The sequence below is a fragment of the Castor canadensis genome, chromosome 15, assembly GCF_047511655.1.
Source record: "Castor canadensis chromosome 15, mCasCan1.hap1v2, whole genome shotgun sequence".
NCBI classification, from domain to species: domain Eukaryota; kingdom Metazoa; phylum Chordata; class Mammalia; order Rodentia; family Castoridae; genus Castor; species Castor canadensis.
Genome location: NC_133400.1, coordinates 1,077,338 through 1,095,727, shown reverse-complemented (window position 1 = coordinate 1,095,727; position 18,390 = coordinate 1,077,338). Strand labels below are relative to the sequence as shown.

General features: G+C 55.6%; 1 protein-coding gene across 2 annotated transcripts; it reads right to left on the bottom strand.

Moving 5' to 3' along the window:
• Window positions 1–5,496: 5,496 nt before the first annotated feature.
• Snai3 (snail family transcriptional repressor 3) lies at window positions 5,497–12,196 on the bottom strand. 2 transcript variants are annotated; one of them, XM_074055482.1, is made up of 3 exons: window positions 8,406–12,030; window positions 7,687–8,307; window positions 5,497–6,456 (listed from the first exon to the last, which is right to left on the bottom strand). In XM_074055482.1, the coding sequence occupies exons 1-3, from the start codon at window positions 8,485–8,487 to the stop codon at window positions 6,275–6,277; spliced, it is 885 nt and encodes a 294-aa protein (XP_073911583.1). In that variant the 5' UTR covers window positions 8,488–12,030; the 3' UTR covers window positions 5,497–6,274. The 2 variants fall into 2 exon arrangements, with proteins under 2 accessions (XP_073911583.1, XP_020029126.1); XM_020173537.2 differs by lacking the exon at window positions 8,406–12,030 and adding an exon at window positions 12,039–12,196 and having other exon boundaries at window positions 5,500–6,456.
• Between the last annotated feature and the right edge of the window lie 6,194 nt (window positions 12,197–18,390).

Here is an 18,390-nt window from a genome sequence, read left to right as displayed (position 1 = left end):
TGCAGGAAACAGTGAGGAACCCAGAAACTAAGTCCATCAGAGCCTTTGCTGGAGCCGGAGTGGTCTATTCTTGTGGTCCCTGTTCCTTCTTCTGATGCTACTGGAATGTTCTAAGTCCTCTTAACAGCCGTTCATTCCACTGGATCCATTTGGACCATCCACAATGCAGTTGGAATCCTAGCTCTGCCACTGGCCAGGTGGGGGCCTCCAGCCAGTCCTGACCTCTGCAATGGTTTTGTGCCTGACTCATCTTGCAGGGAGAGTGTGATGAGGTGACACACCCAGCAGGGAGCAGAGGATCAGCAGCAGAGGACTGACAGAGAGGAGGGTTCTTATTTCTAGGTTTAATTCTTTTTTATTTATGTATCAACCTCCAGGCAGCTTCTGCTGGGCAGGGCACCAGCTGGCCAGGGTCATTGGAGATCACTGGTGGGTACCAAGCACCTGAGGACCCCTGACCACAGGGCCTGGGACTCCTGACCTTGGGGCTTGGAGACCTCTGACCTCAGAAGGTTACAACAATTCTAGCCTCTTGGGAGAAGCCAAAGCAAGGCAGCAGTGTGCGTTTTGGCTGTGGCACCTGCACCGTTGGATCACAAAAAGGGTTATGTCTAAACCCTACACAGCAGAGTGGTTCTGAAGGGACTTTGTGACAGGCTAAAGTGTGTCTCCTCCTCACTCCAAAAAATGTGTGTACTGAAGCCCCACCTGCAGGACTATGGCATGTGGCTGCATCTGGAGATAGCACCTTAAAAAGTGATCAAGGTAAACTAAGGTCATTATGGTGGGCCCAACCTACTCCAACTGGGAGAGATAAGAAAAAGGACATCTGCCCTTCCTGTGTCTTGGCAAATCTTCAGAGTTGCCCTCAACTGCCACCTCCTCTTGTCTGTCCTTGAAAGCCTATGACTCTGATAGAAATCATGACCTTTTCTTCCTTCCTTCCTTCCTTCTTCCTCCCTCCCTCCCTCCCTCCCTCCTTTCTTTCCTTCCTCCCTCCCTCCCCCCCACCCCCGTCCTTTCCTTCTTTCCTTCCTCCTTTACTTCTTTCTGAGTTTGGACAAGTGCTCTACCACTGAGGCACACCCCAGCCATTTTCACTGCAAAGTATAAGCTTTATCATTGGGGACAAGTTGTGTCCATGGCTCTCCTTGAAGGACAGACCCACTTTGTCCTGCCAAGGGCTCAGTCCCACATCATCCCACATTGCTGTGCTATGTCCATGCATGGCCAGGGTGCATTTGTCAATTCTCCCCAGTAACCACGAGTTCTGTGGGCAGCATGGCAGGGGGTGGGGATATTCTAGGCCTCATGGGCACTATGAGGCCCCACCTAGCCCACCCTCTGTACCCCACGGCAGGCACCAAGTTTCCATAGCAGAGCAGTTGGAGAGGACCTTGGTCTACAGACCACCTGTGAGAACTTCTGGCATGGTTGCTTTTTCTGTGGAGGAGGGGGGACAACCAACAGCACCCTGTGGTCACGATCACGAGCATGGGGCCTCAGAGCCGTGCTCAGTGCTTGGAAGGGCAGCAGAGGTTAATCAGGCTGTCTGCCTGAGCCTCATGATTTAGCTGATTCCAAGCAATTGAGTTTTAAAAGGTAAACGCGCACACGAGGAAAGACCTGTGACTTGGTGGTCCCCTTCTCTATGCCCATAAGGAAGCATCTTGGGCGCCCCATGCCTGCTGCCAGTGGGGAGGAAGCAGGGGCTGTGGTGTCTGGAGTCACATAAGCAAAACTGAAGTGTCTCTGCCTTCCCCGGGGTTGAGTCACGGGCCCTTATCCTTACAGAGAACAAAAGTCAGAAGATAAGGGGGAGAAACCCAGGAGTGTGGGAATCCCTGGGGAGGGCTGGGATGGGCAGCCCCGGCTGATATGCGGTAGGATAGTGAGGTCCTGGCCACATGGGAAACTCCTGTCCCTCTGAGCTGGGTGTTGGGTCTGAAACTCTTGCTGCCTGACCCGGGCTCTGTTGGCCTTGCAGCATTTGCAGGAACCCAGACAGCTCTGTGAGCTGGGTCAGCACTCAGTGGCCTGCAGAGGGTCTCCAAGGTTGTATCACAGTGTTTCTAGGTGTCCGAAGGCCCCTTTTCCTGCCGCATTCACTTGGTATCTCTTGACTTCTGACATAGAACCTAGCATGGTTCCTTTGCTACAGAGGAGAACTGCTGTGATGAACTCAGCCTCAACAGAATGGCTCTAGGTTGGGAGAGGAAGGCGCAGTAGCCAGGGTGGCCTCTCCTGGAGCTGTCCCATCCAGCAGCCAAGCTGCTCTCTGGGGGACGTTCTGCGTCCAGAGGCGGAGCAGCCTGGAGACTTGTGTTCCATCTGGCTGTGCCAGGGAGGCTAAAGTTAGCCATGCAGGCGCAGCCAACAGTGGGCTCTTTGAGTATAGATAGTAACAAGTGGGCTATTTTCAAATATCTAGAGAACCCCCCTAGAATATTCTGGGCCAAAATGATATTTTTAGAACCCTGGGCTTCTGGAAATGAAGGGCCATAACCTTCGCACCTCTTTGGCTTTCAGGAGAGGTTTCTTTCAACAGGGAACAGGGAGAAGGACCGGGTCACCCAGAGGCCTGCTGTCCCTCTCACACCTGTTTCCAGGAGGCTGGGTGTGCTCTTTGCTGTCACTCATGACTCAGAGCACAGTGGAGGCACGCAGGCCCCATGTGTCCTCTTTCCTAGTGCCCTGGCCTGTGGGCGCCCTCCTGGGAGAGTGGTCAGGACTTCCCTGGGAGAAGGCAGTCCCCTCCTCACAGAGCACGCTATGTTATATAGTTCTTGCATCCAGAATCTCACTGAGCTCTTTGGCCTCTCCTGTTGCCAGACACAACTGGGCTGTGACTGAGACACCTGCTTCCAACTCCCTCAGGTTCTGGAGCCCCTGGTCCCTGCTCCACTCCTGCCCCCATCTTGGAGGGAGGTTCTGACAACCTCCCTGGAAGTTTGCTCAAGAGGAAGATGGGACTGTGACAAAGACTTGGTAGGAAAAAGGAGGGGGGTGAGGGACCCTAAACAGCAGCCTCCAGAGAGAGCTGGTCAAGCCAACTTCACCAGGACATACTCACTTCCTAACTCTCATTCTACAGGCGTGGGGACTTTTTGGGATACGCTTAGAGGACGTGTAGGCCTCAGGGAAGGGTTCACAGGAAAAGCTGAAATGTCAGCCACATTCCTTGTTCCGTTGCACATTACGAGGTGCTCAACTCTTATTCCCCTGTGGCCTGCCATAGAAATTTTCTCAAGAAACTTTGCTTTATTTACTTCTGAAAAGCCCTTTGTTACTGAGCTTGCCTTTCTGCCCTGCTGAACAGCAAACAGATGTTAAGTTCCAGTGATCGACAGTACCTGGAGACAGCGCTGCGGGTCGCTCAGCATCAAATTGGTGTCTGAGTATTTTGTTTTTCAGCGCACAGTGGCAGGGATGGGGATCCAGGAACCCAGGCTTAAAGAGAGCATTGCAGGTTAGTTTGCTCGTGACCAAGCAAAATAAGGAGTGCCAGGCCCACTGGATGGGCACAGGTGTCCCCAGGCGAGGCTGGCTGGCCACCTCATCCTGACCTGCTGAGTGGAAAGTCTTCTGCATTCACTCCCTATCAGTTCCCTGGCAGGTGCCTGCAGCTCCCTCCACTCTGCCAACCCACCCTCTACTACCCCTGCCCTCTCCAGCCCAGATATAAATATCAGAGCATTTTCCATGGGCTGGTACCAAGGGAAAACATTCGGCTTTATTTTCGGCTTGTGAAATTCTCTTCCTTCATACCCAACAGGTGCAATTGCCTCATTTAGATATGGGGGCCCAGAAATAGGACACAATCTACAATATAGTTTCCTTTAGGCATCTGATCGCTATTTTAAAAGCGCTCTCCTGGGTGATGCCCAAACTCATGTTGGTTGGAACTCATGCCTGCACTGGGCTTCAAGGGACCCCTGTGCCTGGGGAAGCTTGACCTGCTTGGCAGAGGAGGCCAGGCATTTTGGAACCCAGTTCCTGCTCTCACTCCCCTCCAGGGCCCAGCCCGTCCCTGCCTTAGCCCAGAGAGGGTGGGGGTGCTCACCGTACCTTTGAAGATGTTTCTGGTAAAACCATCTCTCCCAGAGATCCTTTGAAGACAGGAAAGAAGAGCATTAAGCTCTTTATTCTAAATTTAAGGACCCAGCAGGGTAATTTTGGCAAAGCACAGTCCTTGACCGCGTGGGCTGACCAGGTTGGCATACCTGTGCATCCAGATTCATAGGTTGAGGTACTAACCTCAGAATGTGACCTTGGAAAGAGGGTCTTTGAAAATCTGATTAATTATGATGAGGTCATACTACAGTAGGGTGGGTCCTAAATCCAATGACTGGCATCCTTATAAAAGGAGAGACAGATAGGGACCACGTGGAGACCAAGGTAGAGGCCAGGGTTTTGCTTCTACAGCCATGGAGAGCAAGGAAGGCCAGCCACTCTTGAGGCTGAGGGAGCCTGGATCCAGATCTCGGTCTTAAAGTCACCTTTAAGTGACCTTTCTGGCCAGAAACATGAGAGGATGCATTTGTGTAGTGGGTGGCCAGGCTTGGTGGGCACATCTCCTGCCTCTTCCACACCTCCCTGGAGGGGCAACCTGCAGGGAGGCAGTAGTGGGGACTGAGAACTCCAGGGTGGCTTTCTCAGAGTGTGCCGTCTCAGCTGGCACGGGTCTGGAGGCTGGTGTCGCAGCTCTCACAGATGGTCTATTCATTCAAGGTCACCCTTGATCCAGAGAGCCCAACCTCTAGAATGTCTCCAAGGTCTCTCAGAGGGTCATCATCAAACCAGCTACCCACAGCCTTTCAGGGCCTGCTGGTGTCAGCCAGGTTGGACACTGCCTGCCACGTGTGAACAGGAGCAGCTGAGGGGCTGTAGGACAGGGCACTGGGTGTGGTCCCAGCAAGCTTTTCTGAGTGCAGGAGGCTCAGGGAACAAGAAGGGAGCCTCTGCCACTGGCCATGTGGCTCCATTCTAGGATGGGGACAAAGATAGCCCTGGCCTGGGCCAGAAGTGGAGCCGCTGACAGCCGGCTGGTCCACCCCAGAGAGGAGCAGGTGCCCCTCCCCCAATATCCCCTCACCCAGAACTGCCCGCCCACCATCCTTCTTTGTGACGGTATCTGGGACTGCCTCTGGTGGACTCAATGGGCCTCCTTGCTTTGTCCCAGATGTCACCTCTAGGGTTGGGCAACCCCACTGGGAGGGCTCTCAGCACCCTGGACTCTCTCCTCTACTCCAGAAATGCCACCAGGTGCATGCAGCCAAACATACCCCCCACTCCCCACCGCCAGTGCCAGCACTGGTCCCATCCAGTGCCCCCGGGAACCGGTCACATTGTCTCCTGGTTCCTCCACACTGTTTGTTGGGGCAGCCATTTTGGATCTCCATTCTTCCGCTCGCAGGGCCCCCGTAACACTTGCTCTCACACGGTCTCCCACCTGCTCTGTGCCCAGAAGGACCCAAATCATCCACAGTCCTGACGCTAGATAATTCCTCAGGGTCCATCTCCTCTGTAGACCCAGGGGATTGAGCGAGACTCAAGATTTCAAAGAACACAGCAGACAGCAGTGAGGAGCTTGTTTATTACCCCACAGCTATTTGCCCTGAGAGAAGTCAGCAAGACACCGAGGCCAGCCCCCTGCTCTGAGCAGGACCAGTTCTGGAGGCACAGCTTAGGCAGGCCTGGCTTTGTCCCAAACCGCCATACTGTTCTCCCAGCCCTGCTCCATCTTTTGGGTTGTCTGGGGGCGGTGGGAGGGTGTGTGTGTGCACATGTGGAGCAGGAGACAGCCTGTCCCCAGACCCTAAAGCCAAAGGCAGGTGGGGCTGGCCGAGAAGTAGCTACGCCTCCCAAGGTCAGACAGCGCCATGTGCTCCCACAACGAGAAACTGCTCACTTCCAGCTGTGTGCCGAGAGACCCGGGCAGCCTGTTTGCCGGTGCATGGGCAGAGTTTGCCCAGCACACGTGAGCATCTCCCAGTAACCTCTTGGAAGAATGAGACCAGAACCAGACCACGTTGAAAATGGACCTGTGGTTCTCATTTCAGTAACGTCTCCTTTGAGTGGGGATCCATAGTGTGGGAGGTCCCCTAATGGCCCCACTAGACTTCTGGGTTCTAGTTGGACACAGGCAGCAGTGGCTGGGCCCCTGTCCTCTAGGTTCCCTGGTTCCTCTGGGTGCCTCAGGTGACACAGGACCACCAAGAGGATTGCTACCCTTTGGCTCTCAGTGTGAGGCCCCTCTACCCCACCACACCTCTCAGGGGCCAGGGCAGCAGCTGGCTTCCTCATGGCGCACCAAGAGGGACATGCGTGAGAAGGTCTTGGAGCAGCTTTTGCACTGGTATTTCTTGGTGCCAGAATGGGTCTGCAGGTGGGCCCGCAGGTTGGAGCGGTCAGCGAAGGCCCTGCTGCAGTGAGGACAGGCATACGGCTTCTCACCTGCAGGAGAAAGACAGGAGGCCATGTGACCACGGCCAGGACAACACCAGACAGGGCAAAGGTGCCCCTCCTCCCCTCCAGATGCTCATCACGCCCCCAGTGCCAAAGTCAGAGCCTCAGAAATGCCACACCAGGCCAGACCACAGCATGGGAGGACCTTCCCAGGCAAGTCTCTTATGATCTCTGCCAGTCCTTCCCGGGGCCCTGGTCACTCAAGACTGGCCATGAGAAACCTGGGAACCTCTGGCAGCTGTTCCTGGCCAGTGACCAGCAGGATATGGGAAGTACTAGGCTCCCATAGAGCTGTGGCTCTTGACAGAGGCATTATCTCTAATCAGGGTGACCAGGGATTGGGACAAAGTCCTTCTGTTGGGACCTTGGCTCCCAGGATGACCCTACCAAGTGCAAGGGGAAAGGTCACTGAAAACCATCTGTTGGGTCCTACAGCCCTATGGAGTCCTGAGAAACCAGCTGGGAGTCCCCAAGGGGGCCAGGGCACCCACATCCCTGCTGACTGGAGGCCAGACAAGTTGACTCCATTTCCCCAAATCCAGAGTCTCCACTCTCCTCTAGGCCATGTGACCTGCTGGGGACCCCACAGTGGCCAGGCTTTCTCATCCCTCCCCTGCTGCCCTGGTTCTGGAGCTGTGGTACGTAACCAGAGAAGCCCCACTGAGGTCCTGCACATCTGTGCTTTGCCTTGTCTTATGGTTGAAGTGTGTCTCCCCCAAGAGACACCCACTTCCTGACTCCTGCCCTATGGCCTCACTTGGAACAGGGTCTTTGCAAATATAATTGAGGCCATTAGGTTGAGTTCTAATCCCATATGACTTATACTGGTGTCCTTACAACAGAGTAGACTTAACACAGGCACACACAGGGGAGAAGGTCCTGTGAAGACAGAGACGGAGACAGAGATAGGAGGGATGCAGCCACAAGCCAAGGACTGGGGCAGCTGCAGGAACAGAGTGAGGCAGGAAGGGGGCTCTTCTCCAGCCTTCATGGAGAGCTCAGTCCTGGCACACCCTGATTTTAGGCTGTGGCCTTGGGACCCTGAGAGGACACGTCTGCTGTTGGATCCCCGTCTTTGGGGTTGTGTGTTGGCAGCTGCAGGAGGCAGGTGCAGGTGCTTCTGGGAGGTGGAGGCTGTCCACAAGCAGTGCCCCGGTGCTGGTGAAATCAACCCCTCCTCTTCTGACCCCATGCCCTCGTCATCGCCGTGCTTCCTACCTGTGTGGGTGCGGATGTGACCCTGGAGCAGCCAGGGCCTGGAGAAGGCCTTGCCACAGACCTTGCAGACGCAGGGCAGCGTGTGGGTGCGGATATGCATCTTGAGGGCACCCAGGCTGGCATACGCTTTGTCACAGTACCTGCAGGTGAAGGCACGCCCGGCTGGCAGGTGGCAATGCAGCTGCTGGTGCCTGGCCAGGCCGGCCAGCGTGTGGTAGGGCTTGTGGCAGTGGGTGCACTTGAAGCCCCCTGGGGCTTGAGGTATGCCCTCAGCCCCGAGATGTCTGTCTGGAGCCCCGTCCCCATCTGGACCAAGGATTGGGGGCCACCGTGTGGGCAGCAATAGCAGCGGGGGCAGGTTGAAGTGGTTCAGGCTGTCTTTGAGGGGCACACTAGGGGTGCAGCCGGCCCGAGGGCTTGCCCAGCTCATTTGCAGAGGGTCTGGCCCAGAGGACCCCAGAGCTTCCTCATGGTGTGGCAGGAAGGGCAGGGAGATGTGTGCGATGGTGGAGGTGCGGTCACAGGGCTGGGGAGGATCACCAGGTGAGGAAGGGGCCTCCTTGTCTGGAGGGTGGAGGGGTACCACCAGTCCCCCACATTCAGAGCAGGCACCATTGGCTTCTGGAAGGCAGAGGGGAGAGAGAACAACGGTGAGGACTGAGGCCCCGATGACTGAGTTTTCAAGCCCCACTCGTATATCTCGCTGAGGCCCATCTTACTAGCCAGATGAAGGAGCAGCTGCAAAGGTCCAGCATTCACCCATCTCGTAAGAGACCGAGCTGCCACACAGGGAGTTACCATAGCAGTCAAGGACACGGGAGCTAGAACAAAGCCCTGGGGTCTAGAGAGTGAGTCTCAAATCCACTCTTCACTAAACGTGAAGATGAGAGGGCTAGGGATGTAGTTCAGTGGTAAAGCGCTTGCCTAGCATTTGTGAGACCCTGGGTTCAATCCCCAGGACTGCAAAACAAAACAAAACAAAACAAAAAAACCCACCAGACCTGTAGTGGCCAGTAGCATAAAGCAGTCCTTATATACTGGAGGAGTGGCTTAAGTGGTAGGATGCCTGCCTAGCAAGCAAGATGCCCTGAGTTCAAACCCCAGTACTGTGAAAAGAAAACACACAAACACACAAACCCAAACACCCAGTCCTTGTATGCAGGCATGGTGGCATACACCTATAATCCCAACCCTGGGGGAGCTGAGGAAGGAGGATCAGAAGTTTGAGGCCGGTCTGGGCTACATAGTGAGACACTGTCTCATAAAAACCCAACTCCCCAGAAAACAGTCCTCACAGGGTAGAGGCACCCTCCCTCCTTGCCCTGGGCTGGGCAGGCTATCTGAGGAGCCCCCATTCCACCTCTGAGCTGTGGGCAGCAGCCAGGACCAGCTCCCAGGCTCCCACACAGCAGCATGAGGTCAGAACACCAGGCGCCTCACATAAAACCAGCCTCTCCCACCCCCACAGTAATTAGCCTCCAGGAACCTTCTGGTCACCCCATGGAGGCCCCTTGCCAGTGTCGTGATGTGCTGTGTCAGCAGTCTCCCCGGCCACTGGACAGCACACGCTTGCTGCCCCTTTAACACGCGTGAACACGCTCAGCCAGGCGTGTGGCATCATCAGACCTGGTCCTGGCTTGGCTTGTCCTCGGGCAGTGGCTCTTGTATTTGGGGCCAGCACCTCATGTGTTTGATCCAGATAACACCACTAGCACCAAATACAGAGATTAGTTTGCAGATAAGAAGCAATTTCTGGATTTCCTAAAGCCCCAATTGCCAAATAGCCCTGACTGAAGCCATTTCTTTTTCCATATGTGTTGAGATAAATCTCTGGCCCCATTTCTACCTCAGCATTGAAGTTTTGGGAAGAAAAAGGACAACCCACCGAATGGGAGAAAATATTAGACATTTGATCAGGAAATAGTATCCAGAATATATAAAGAATATTTGTAACTCAACAATAAAAACACAAACACAAAAACGGTCAAATGCCGGGCACCAGTGGCTCATGCCTGTAATCCAGCAACCTGGGAGCTGAGATTGGGAGAATGGAGGTTGGAGGCCAGCCTGGGCAATTAGTTCTTGAGATCCCATCTCCAAAATAACCAGAGCAAAATGGACTGGAGGTGTGGCTCAAGCGGTAGAAACGCCTGCTTTGCAAGTGCAAAGCCCTGAGTTCAAACCCCAGCCAGCAGGAAAAAGCAACTCAAAACCCGGGTGAGACACCACTTCACACCCACTAGCATGGATAGAATGTAAGAAAAAAGTGTGAGGAGGGTGTGGAGAAACAGGAGACACCCAGGTATCCCCTGCCATACCTCTTCCACCCTAATTTTCCTAACTGTAAAATCAGCACATCGTGTTAACTGTCCTCCAGAAAAGAGGGGGAGGGCAGGGACAGGTAAATGACAGCACAGGGGAGTTCTGGAGAGTCAGCAGGGGGCCCCCATTGCCCTGCCCGGAAGCTCTCATTAAGACCTCTCAGCAGGAGAAAGCCACTTTCCCTCAGTCTCCACCTTTGAGACTGGACCCCTCCCTGGCCCAAGGCATCCTCAGGGCCAAGTCCTGTCTGTGGGCCTGTGGCCACCCCTGAGGCAGAAGTAGGAAGGGGCCCCATGCAAGGTGTTAGGGACTGTGATTTCTGCCAGTGTTTTAAATATCTTGCCCACATTCCTTTTTTATTCATTCTGCAGCCCAGGCTCCTGGGACAGGAGGCTTTTCTGTGCCCTTTGACTCAGGGCTTCCCTGACATCCTAAAGAGGCACTTATTTAAAAGGACAGAGTGGGGGCTCCAAACCTCAGCACTTCAGGTCTATTCTAGGGTGACACTCTGGCAGTAAGATAGGCACCAAGGCCATAAGACCCTCAGAAGGCCAGGAAGAAGTGGAGGGAGTGACAAGGGAGGAGAGGTTGTCCCAAGCATCCCCACTGGGTCTTGAAGCACCAGATTGTTACATTCAAGTATCGAGGGGTGGCACACTGTATAAGCAGATTCTAAATAATGGTTTTAAACTATGGCTGGAGGTGTATAGGCCCTGGATTCATCCCTAGCATCACAAAATAAAACAAAACTAGCCAGGTGTGGTTGTGCACAGCTATAATCCCAGCACTGGGGAGGAATGAGAGTTTGAGGCTAGCCTGGGCTACACAGGAAGACCCTGTCTCAAAAAAACAAAACAAGAAAACTCCCAAAACTATGAGCCATGTAGATATTATTTTTCTTTACGTCTACATCTGTATTGACGTATATAACTGGAACAAAAGTTACACTTACTGTGTGTTCTGCACTGCCAGCTTCTGATCTAGTTTATGCTACAATTGCTGGTGGTGACTCAGTACATTAAGTGCAAATGCTCCCTGAAGAGCAGGGTCCTGGGCAGCGACCCCTCCTGGCAGGCTGGGCTGTGGGGGTGGGACTGCCCACCCCTGGGGTTCTGGGCCTGGCTGGGGGCCCTGGCCTCCAACATTCTCCCCCTCCAGGTGCCAAACAGTCCCCCAGTGGGTCTAGCTCCCAAGACTATTCCTGTAGTCAGAGGCAGCTCTGACCCTAACCGACCCCACCCTACTTCCTGCAGCAGGCGCTCCTCTGAGAGGGGGGATCCTTTTCTCTGGTTCCCTGGTGCTACAGACCCCAGGCCCCTGAGCCTGGCAGAGAGCGGGAATGTGACACCTCAACCTTTGTGTGGAGGAGTGCAGCCTCCTAGCCCAGAATGCACCAGGCAAGCATGAGAGCTTCTGGAGTGAGGGGAGGTCGGGCGAAGGAGGCCACAGGAGGGTCAAAGAGGATGTTGGAGGCCCAGCTGGACCAAAGACAAGCAGGGCCTTTGCAACAGAGAAAGCTTTGGGTCCCTCCAGGATGCTCTGGGGGACCCCCCGGCCACACACACACAACCCCAGAAGGTCCGCCCACACCCTCCCCACCTCCTTTGGGCATGTCTCACGACTGCGACTTCGGGGTCCAATGGGGCTTTCTCTGAGTGGGTGGACACAACACCTGGCGAGCTTCCTGAGTCTGGAGCCTCCCAGACCTCCTACACAGGGCGGATGACTCCAGGGTCCCTTTAGCTGGGGCTGTAGAGGTGGGGTGGGCGGGGTCCACAGGGGAGAGCTCCTAGGAGACTTGGGGGCCCAGAAAAACTCCAAGTTTAGAAAAGAGTTCCCTGCAGTGGAGAAGGCGCCCTGGGCAACTCCCTGCCTGCAGGAAGGACACGCTGGCCCCAGCTGTGCCTAGCTTCCTCTCTCACCTGGGACAGGTGCGCCCCCCGCCCCGCTCCCAGGGACCTCCCGGCTCTCCCTCCCGTGCAGCAGGGCTGAGTCCCGGGCAGGGGCTCGGGGAACCGGGCAGCCCCTACCTCTCTGTGTCTCCAGCTGCCCGTAGTTGGGGACCCTGTGGCTGGGGTGCGTTTTCACCAGGAAGGAACGCGGCATGGTCGGTCCACTCCGGGCGGCGGCCGGGCCTCGGGGAGGCAAGCGGGGTCCGGACTGCAGCGTCCGCGCGGCGCCCGCGGGCAGAGCGGCCGGCAGGTGCGGGAAAGGGTCAGGCTCATTAGCATAGCGCGCCGCCTCGGCCAATCAGCGCCGGGCTCGGCGGGGCGGGGCCGCGGGGCCACGCCCAGGACAGGTGCGCGGGCGGGGCCCGGGGCGCGTGGCCGCCGGTGTCCGCCCCACGGGACTTGGCTGGAGCCCCTCGGTCACGCACCGACCCCGCGGGGCCGGCCATCCACTCCCCGCGGAGGAAAGGACAGAGTTCAGGGTTGGGTGGAAAGTCGGCCGGGCTGTGGTCCAGACTGCGAAGTCGGGTCCTCGGAGAACCCTGGCTGCCTGGGTTACACCTGCCCACGGTCATCGCTCCCCACTTCCTCTGCAAACCCACGACGGCAGGACGGGTGCGCCCTGAAGTCCAAAGCCGACCCACCTGAGCAGCCACAGTGGTGACTCAGACAGAGTCAGCGTTCCTGGAATAGGCCAGGAACTGGCGGCCTAGGGGAGAGTGGCCCTGAGGACAATGTTTTAGGAGTTTGTCCCATGCCTCCAGAAGACTCATTTGGTTGGGACAAAGGACAGAGGCTGGACTTCTGGAATTTCCTGTGGTTATGAGAAGAGGGTGCATTGTGTGCAAATACCTGCCTTTATGACCTGGACAAGCTGTTCCCCTTCCTCAGGGCCGTAAAGAGCAGGTTGCAGTCCTGTCTGGCTGTTTTGGGAGGTCCAGTGGGGCAGTCTCTGATTGGGTGACCTCCCGACATCCACTGGACATGCCCATGGCTGTGTGGTAGGGCTGTCACCCGGACATTGCTTTTTATCCCATAGCCTGGTGCTCTTTGGCGTCTGGGCTGGGGTGGGGAAGGTGGAGGTTAGTCTTCAAGGGATGGGGAGAGGGAAGAAGCTGAGTCACACCAGCATCTGTGTTCCTGCCAGGTGCAGGTCACGAGAGGCTGGAGTATCAGCCTGCCATGCAGAAGAGAAAACCAAGGCTCTGAGAGTAGTGGAATTGGGACCAGACCCACTAACACACTTCCAGCCTGTTAGATGTAGCTGTGTGTCTGCCCAATCTGTTGCTGGGTGAGGGAGCGTGGAAGCACAGGTGGCACCGGGGAAGAGGTACACATCTCTCCTGATGTGGCACTGCTGATGTGACTCTCAGAGGACATGTTGCCTATTCACCTGTTCCTTGGCCCTATGAGGTTTCTATTTGTAGCCTTTTGTGCTTCTTCCCCCTCCCAGACACAGATAAGGCCTGCAGATGCCTGAGCCAGTCCTCCACCCATACTGTCACCTACCTCACCCACCTACCTATTGCATGACCACTGGTCTAGCCCAGTAAGCTTATCTCCTAATCCCTCCCCACCTCCCCCTACGAGATGCTTATGCTAGGAGGGGCAGCTCTAGCTGCTGGCCTCAACCAAGAAGCCTCTAAGAGCCTGAGTGCCCTGGGCCCACCTTTGTGGTGGGATCAGTGGTCCCTACAGCCACATTGCATCACTCCAAAGGGAAGTTTGAGGTCCCTACAAATTCTCAGAATTGCCCTCCCCATGGCTGTGTAGTGTCATTCTCCAGCCATGACTCATGGCTGTGTCCGGGCTGGACCTGCAGGGCTCACAGAGGAAAACCTCAGACTCTGCCCTGTCCCCACATGTGCGGCCCCAGGCAGCGAGGGTGGCTGTCTCTATCCATTTGGAATCCTTATGTCCTAATACTGGCCACTTTGTTCCAGAGGTCAAAACTCCAAGGCCCTCGTAGTGGGAAGCCCTCATTCAAGTCTGGAGATACCCCTCCATAAACTGGAGCAGGCCCTGCAGGTGACCAAGGCCCTGGCCTTCCTCCCTTGACATCTGGGACCTCAGGGTGATGGCCTTCTGTGGCAGGTCCTTCCACTGTATCCAATGGCCTCCAATAGACACCCAAAGGGAAGTTTCACAACAGTGGGGTGTGTACCCCAGGAGCTGCAGGTTGGATTACAGGAGGGAGATTGCTATGAGTCTACGGCTGTTGATTTTTTTCATCCCTTTTATTTGTATATTTTTGTACATCCGGGGAATGTTTTATGAGTAAACAGCAGTGCTTGGTTATACTGCATACAATGCATGATCTGCATTGATGTCATGTTTTTCTCACAGGGTTTGAAGACCCAAACCTTGGAAGCCCCCACACCCCTCTAGATGGCCCCTGAAAGATGGACCAGGTAGAACTCAGCCTTGGTAAGTTCACCACACCTGGCTGTGGCCAGGTCCACAGTGGGGACTCATCAATGCTCATTGAACTGGATGGAGAAGAATCAGCTGCCCCCCTGATAAAAAAATAGCCTGGCTTGTCTGGAGCGCCCGCCCTGTGACCTGAGCACCTGAGGGCATGAGACCCACCTGTGCTCTTGTGTAGAAGCACTTGGGTGAAGGGACAAGGCCCCTGGGCAAGCTGGGGCTCAAGACAGAGGCTGGTTCTGGGGGCAGCATGGCCCACAGCAGCCCCCCGTGTCCATGTGGAGTGGTGTAGAGGAAAGGTGGGTGTGGTTGGACACACTGGACTTGGGGCAGCCAGTGTGCTGGGTCCTGATATTGGCCAGTGTGCGCTTGGTCACACTTAATAAAGGGAACTCACTGCCACCCATAGCTGCCCACACCCCTGGTTCCTTCGCGCAGCTCCTAGAACGAATGAAGCAGACTTCGGGCTTCTTCAGGCGTCCTGAGGTGGGCAGAGGAACAGGAAACTGAGGTGAGGGCCAGGCTGGGAGGTGCCGTGTGCCCCGGTATCTGTACACGCACACGTCCGTGCACGTGTGTGTCCGTGTGTGCCTGTGTGGAGTTGCAGGAGTGAGTGAGCACGACATGGAGGGAGTGAGCCTGGAAGGGAGGGTCTCTGGGGTCCAGAGCATAACTCCCAAGCTGCAGTCCATCCTCTGAGCTGACACCTAGTCCCACAGGTTGTTGGAGAGCCTGAGGTACTCCACTATGCAGTCACATGGTTCACTTGCTCACTGTCCTGTCTTCTGTAGTTCGGCCACCAGGAGGACAAAGGCCAGCAAGGTTCAGCCTGACCCTCATGGTGGTGGGAGAGAGGCTGTCTCAGCCAACTCAGACCCCAGGGCTTCACTTACAGGTGCCCAGACCTGTGGCCTCAACATGCCAGACCTGCTCTGCCAGCCTGCATGCTGGTTACCCACCTTGTTCAGCAGGAGGCCAAGCTCAGGTCTTAGCAATGCAGGTGGAGCCTCCAGTGGTCCCCAGAAGCCCTTGGGCAGGCCACTGAGCAGACAGTGCCCCTGACAGCAATGAGGGGACAACATCAGCCCCTTTCTAACAGTGACAAGTGCCCCAAGTGCCACCCCACTGGAACCTCTGCCCAATGTGCTGGAGAGGAGCTGTCCTAGCTTGTCCACATCCTGGCCTGTGATGCTTGGACTCCTAGTTGACAGTGCCATGGGTTGAACTGCATACCCTCAAAAGCTGCAGTCCTAGCCTGTCCCTGTGCATGTGACCCAGAGACAGGCACTTCACAGATGTCATCTAATCAAGAGGTCTTTAGGGTAAGCTCTAGCCCAATGACTGGCATCCTCATGAAAAGGGGACTTGGACACACACAGAAAGGATGTGAAGGGACAGGGGCAGTTGAGAACATTAGCCAGGCCTCTGGGAGCCCAAAATGCCTGTGCTCCAGCCATTGTGGGAGGTCAGCCATCCTCCCTTGAAGCCCTTGATGCCACACGGAAAGACCTCCAGAACTGTCAGGGACTAGTTTTCTGCCCCCTACTTTGTGGTACTTTGCTCCAACAGCCTGGGAATCTCACATAGATGGTGTCCTGGCAGAGAAGCAGCCAGGCTGGGGTTCCCCCAACTTGCACTGAAACATAGCAGCAGAAACATGGCAGCTTTGTCCTTGGGCAGAACACACACACCATGTGTGCTAAGCATTGTGGAGACAATACGCTGGCACCACTCCTCCTCCTTCCTAATGGCCCTGTCCACACACACACACACACACAGACACAGACAAATGTCACCTCCCCTCTCCAGGAATGCTGAGGTCTTCAGTATTGCAGATTCTAGGAGGGAGACACAGGTCTTCAGACAGCCTTGCCAGCCATCTTCTTCCCGCCCTACACTTGGAGAAAAGCCCAGCTAGGGGCAGAGACAGTGCCCATCTTCCTACTTCCTTTGGCCAAGGTCTGAGTGGGAGGCCACCTGGGATATTTTCTCTTGCCCTACAGAAACGGGTCCCACTCATTCTCAAGAGTTTGTGGTTAGAGATGTATCTGTTGGGTCTCATTAGTATTTGACACCTGCAACCCTGGCAACCCTGGCGTCTGAGGGAGGTCCCAGCAGGAAGGGCTGTGGCACTCAGGGACAGACTTTTCCAGCCGTCTCTTGCCTGGTTTCCAGGGAGGCTGTCTGAGCCAGGCCATGAAGATGACCACCCCTCCCAGCATTGGGCTGAGGGTCTGGATGGATCCCTGTGGATGCTGTGGGGTTCCACGTGTGCTGCTGAGTAGGTAGTGTGAGTGGTCACCCCTCCACTTCTCCTTAGCAGGCTTTGGGCGTGTTTTCCAAATCTCTTCATCCATGAAATGGGCAGCGGCTTCTGCCTACTTCTCCAGAGCCTCATGAGCCCCAAATGAGGTGTTCCTGTGTTCAGTGAACAGCAGAATCACCCAAACGTGCCTTCAGGAGGGCAAGCCTTCTGTGGCCAGGTGTGCCTGATGGATGAGGTACAGCTGGGGGACAGCTACATGGTGTTCTTGGTGGCAGGTCCCCAATACTTGAAGTTCTGAATTCACAGGGCTGGAGTCTTGCAATCCACGCCCTGCTGCATTTGCCCTGCAGAGAAGGAGGAGCACCTACAGCTCCTGAGATCAGACACACAAACCACCATTTTCTCAGGAGCCTGGCCTGGGGCTGATGAATCTCTTTGTGGAAATCACTCCCCCACTGGCTGCTCTTTTCTCTCCTCCAGCTGAAGCCCTGCTTGGCACCTAGTACGTTTGTGGTCATTGTTCATGCAGGGGAGCATGAGCCACATGGTCACAGGATAGTGGTCAGCCAGATTGGGCCACAGGACAGGCTCCCTCCTGCCTCATGCTTTCTGTGCCCATCAACAGTGGGAGCATCTCTGTGGATCCCGAGAGATGAGGCTGAACACTACGGTGCCATGGAGCCTGCCAGGAACCCATGTTTGGTCTGCTCCCAGACTCCCTGCCTATATGGCCAGAGACAGAACACATCATTGCTGCAAGGCCACCAGTGAGCCCCGGCTCCTTCCTCCATCTCCTGACACCATGAGTTCCCAAGCCCTGCAGTTTTAAGCCTTAGTGGCTTGGCCGGTGTTGCAGCCTCCACAGTGGAGCTGCAGAGCAACTTGGGCAGTAGGCGGCAAGTGCAGGGTGCTGCTGAGGTCAGGACCTGCTGAGACAGGCCCTGAAGCTGCCTCCAGGCCTTTTGGGCACTGAGGATCATGCCCCATGATGGCTCCCTGCATCACCTGTGGTCAGTTGTGGGCAGGCCTGGGCCTGTGAGAGCAGCACCCTCAGCTCCCACTGGACAGGGGGCGGCTGCCCAAGGGATGACAGGCTTGGCCAGCAACTGAGGGTGAGCACGAGCCAGCTCTGTTCTGAAGGTTCTTAACCTAGCTGGGCCCAAATGCAGACAGCCCAGAAGGTGGCTGCCTGGATACCATCTCTAGCCTCCTTTTAGAAGGCAATGAGAAGGGCAGGCTAGCCACAGCTCAGCTGATCCCTAAAACCCAGCACTAGTAGTGAGGACCTCCCAGCCATGGGAAACTCAAAGATGGGAAGACCCTGATGGTCCTCCATGAAGACATCTACAGGCGACTTCATTTCTTGAGTTATAGCCTGTAAGGATCTAAGCTAGCCTGGCCCATGCCATGCTTTCAAGTTCAAGAGACAGTGTTCCCCTTAAAATACTGTCCAGAACAGAGACCTGCCTCTGGACATTGGGAACAGAGGGAAGGACAGTGAGGCAGGTAACAGCAGCCCACCTACAGTGTCGGCCACCAGGTGATTCCTTGGCTTTTAGAAGCCCTTGGTGACTTGAAGGATAACAAAACAGCTGAGGCTTTGGAGGTAGCCCCTAGAGAGCTCTAAGCACTGTCCTAACACCTAGTTCTAGGAGCCCAGCCTCATGCCAGCGAGAGGCAGGAGACTGGGGGCTGTTTCAAATGTCTCCATGGCTGTGTGTGAGACTACAGAAAACTGGG

What these genes read in the sequence shown, in the direction of transcription:
- Snai3 (XM_074055482.1), bottom strand. Translation starts at nt 8,487, where the DNA reads ATGGTAACTCCCTGTGTGGCAGCTCGGTCTCTTACGAGATGGGTGAAT. An exon ending in GCTGCTCCTTCATCTGGCTA is followed by an intron (nt 8,308 to 8,405) that starts GTAAGATGGGCC and finishes TCTGCCTTCCAG; the next exon opens with AAGCCAATGGTGCCTGCTCT. An exon ending in TCACATCCGCACCCACACAG is followed by an intron (nt 6,457 to 7,686) that starts GTAGGAAGCACG and finishes TTTCTCCTGCAG; the next exon opens with GTGAGAAGCCGTATGCCTGT.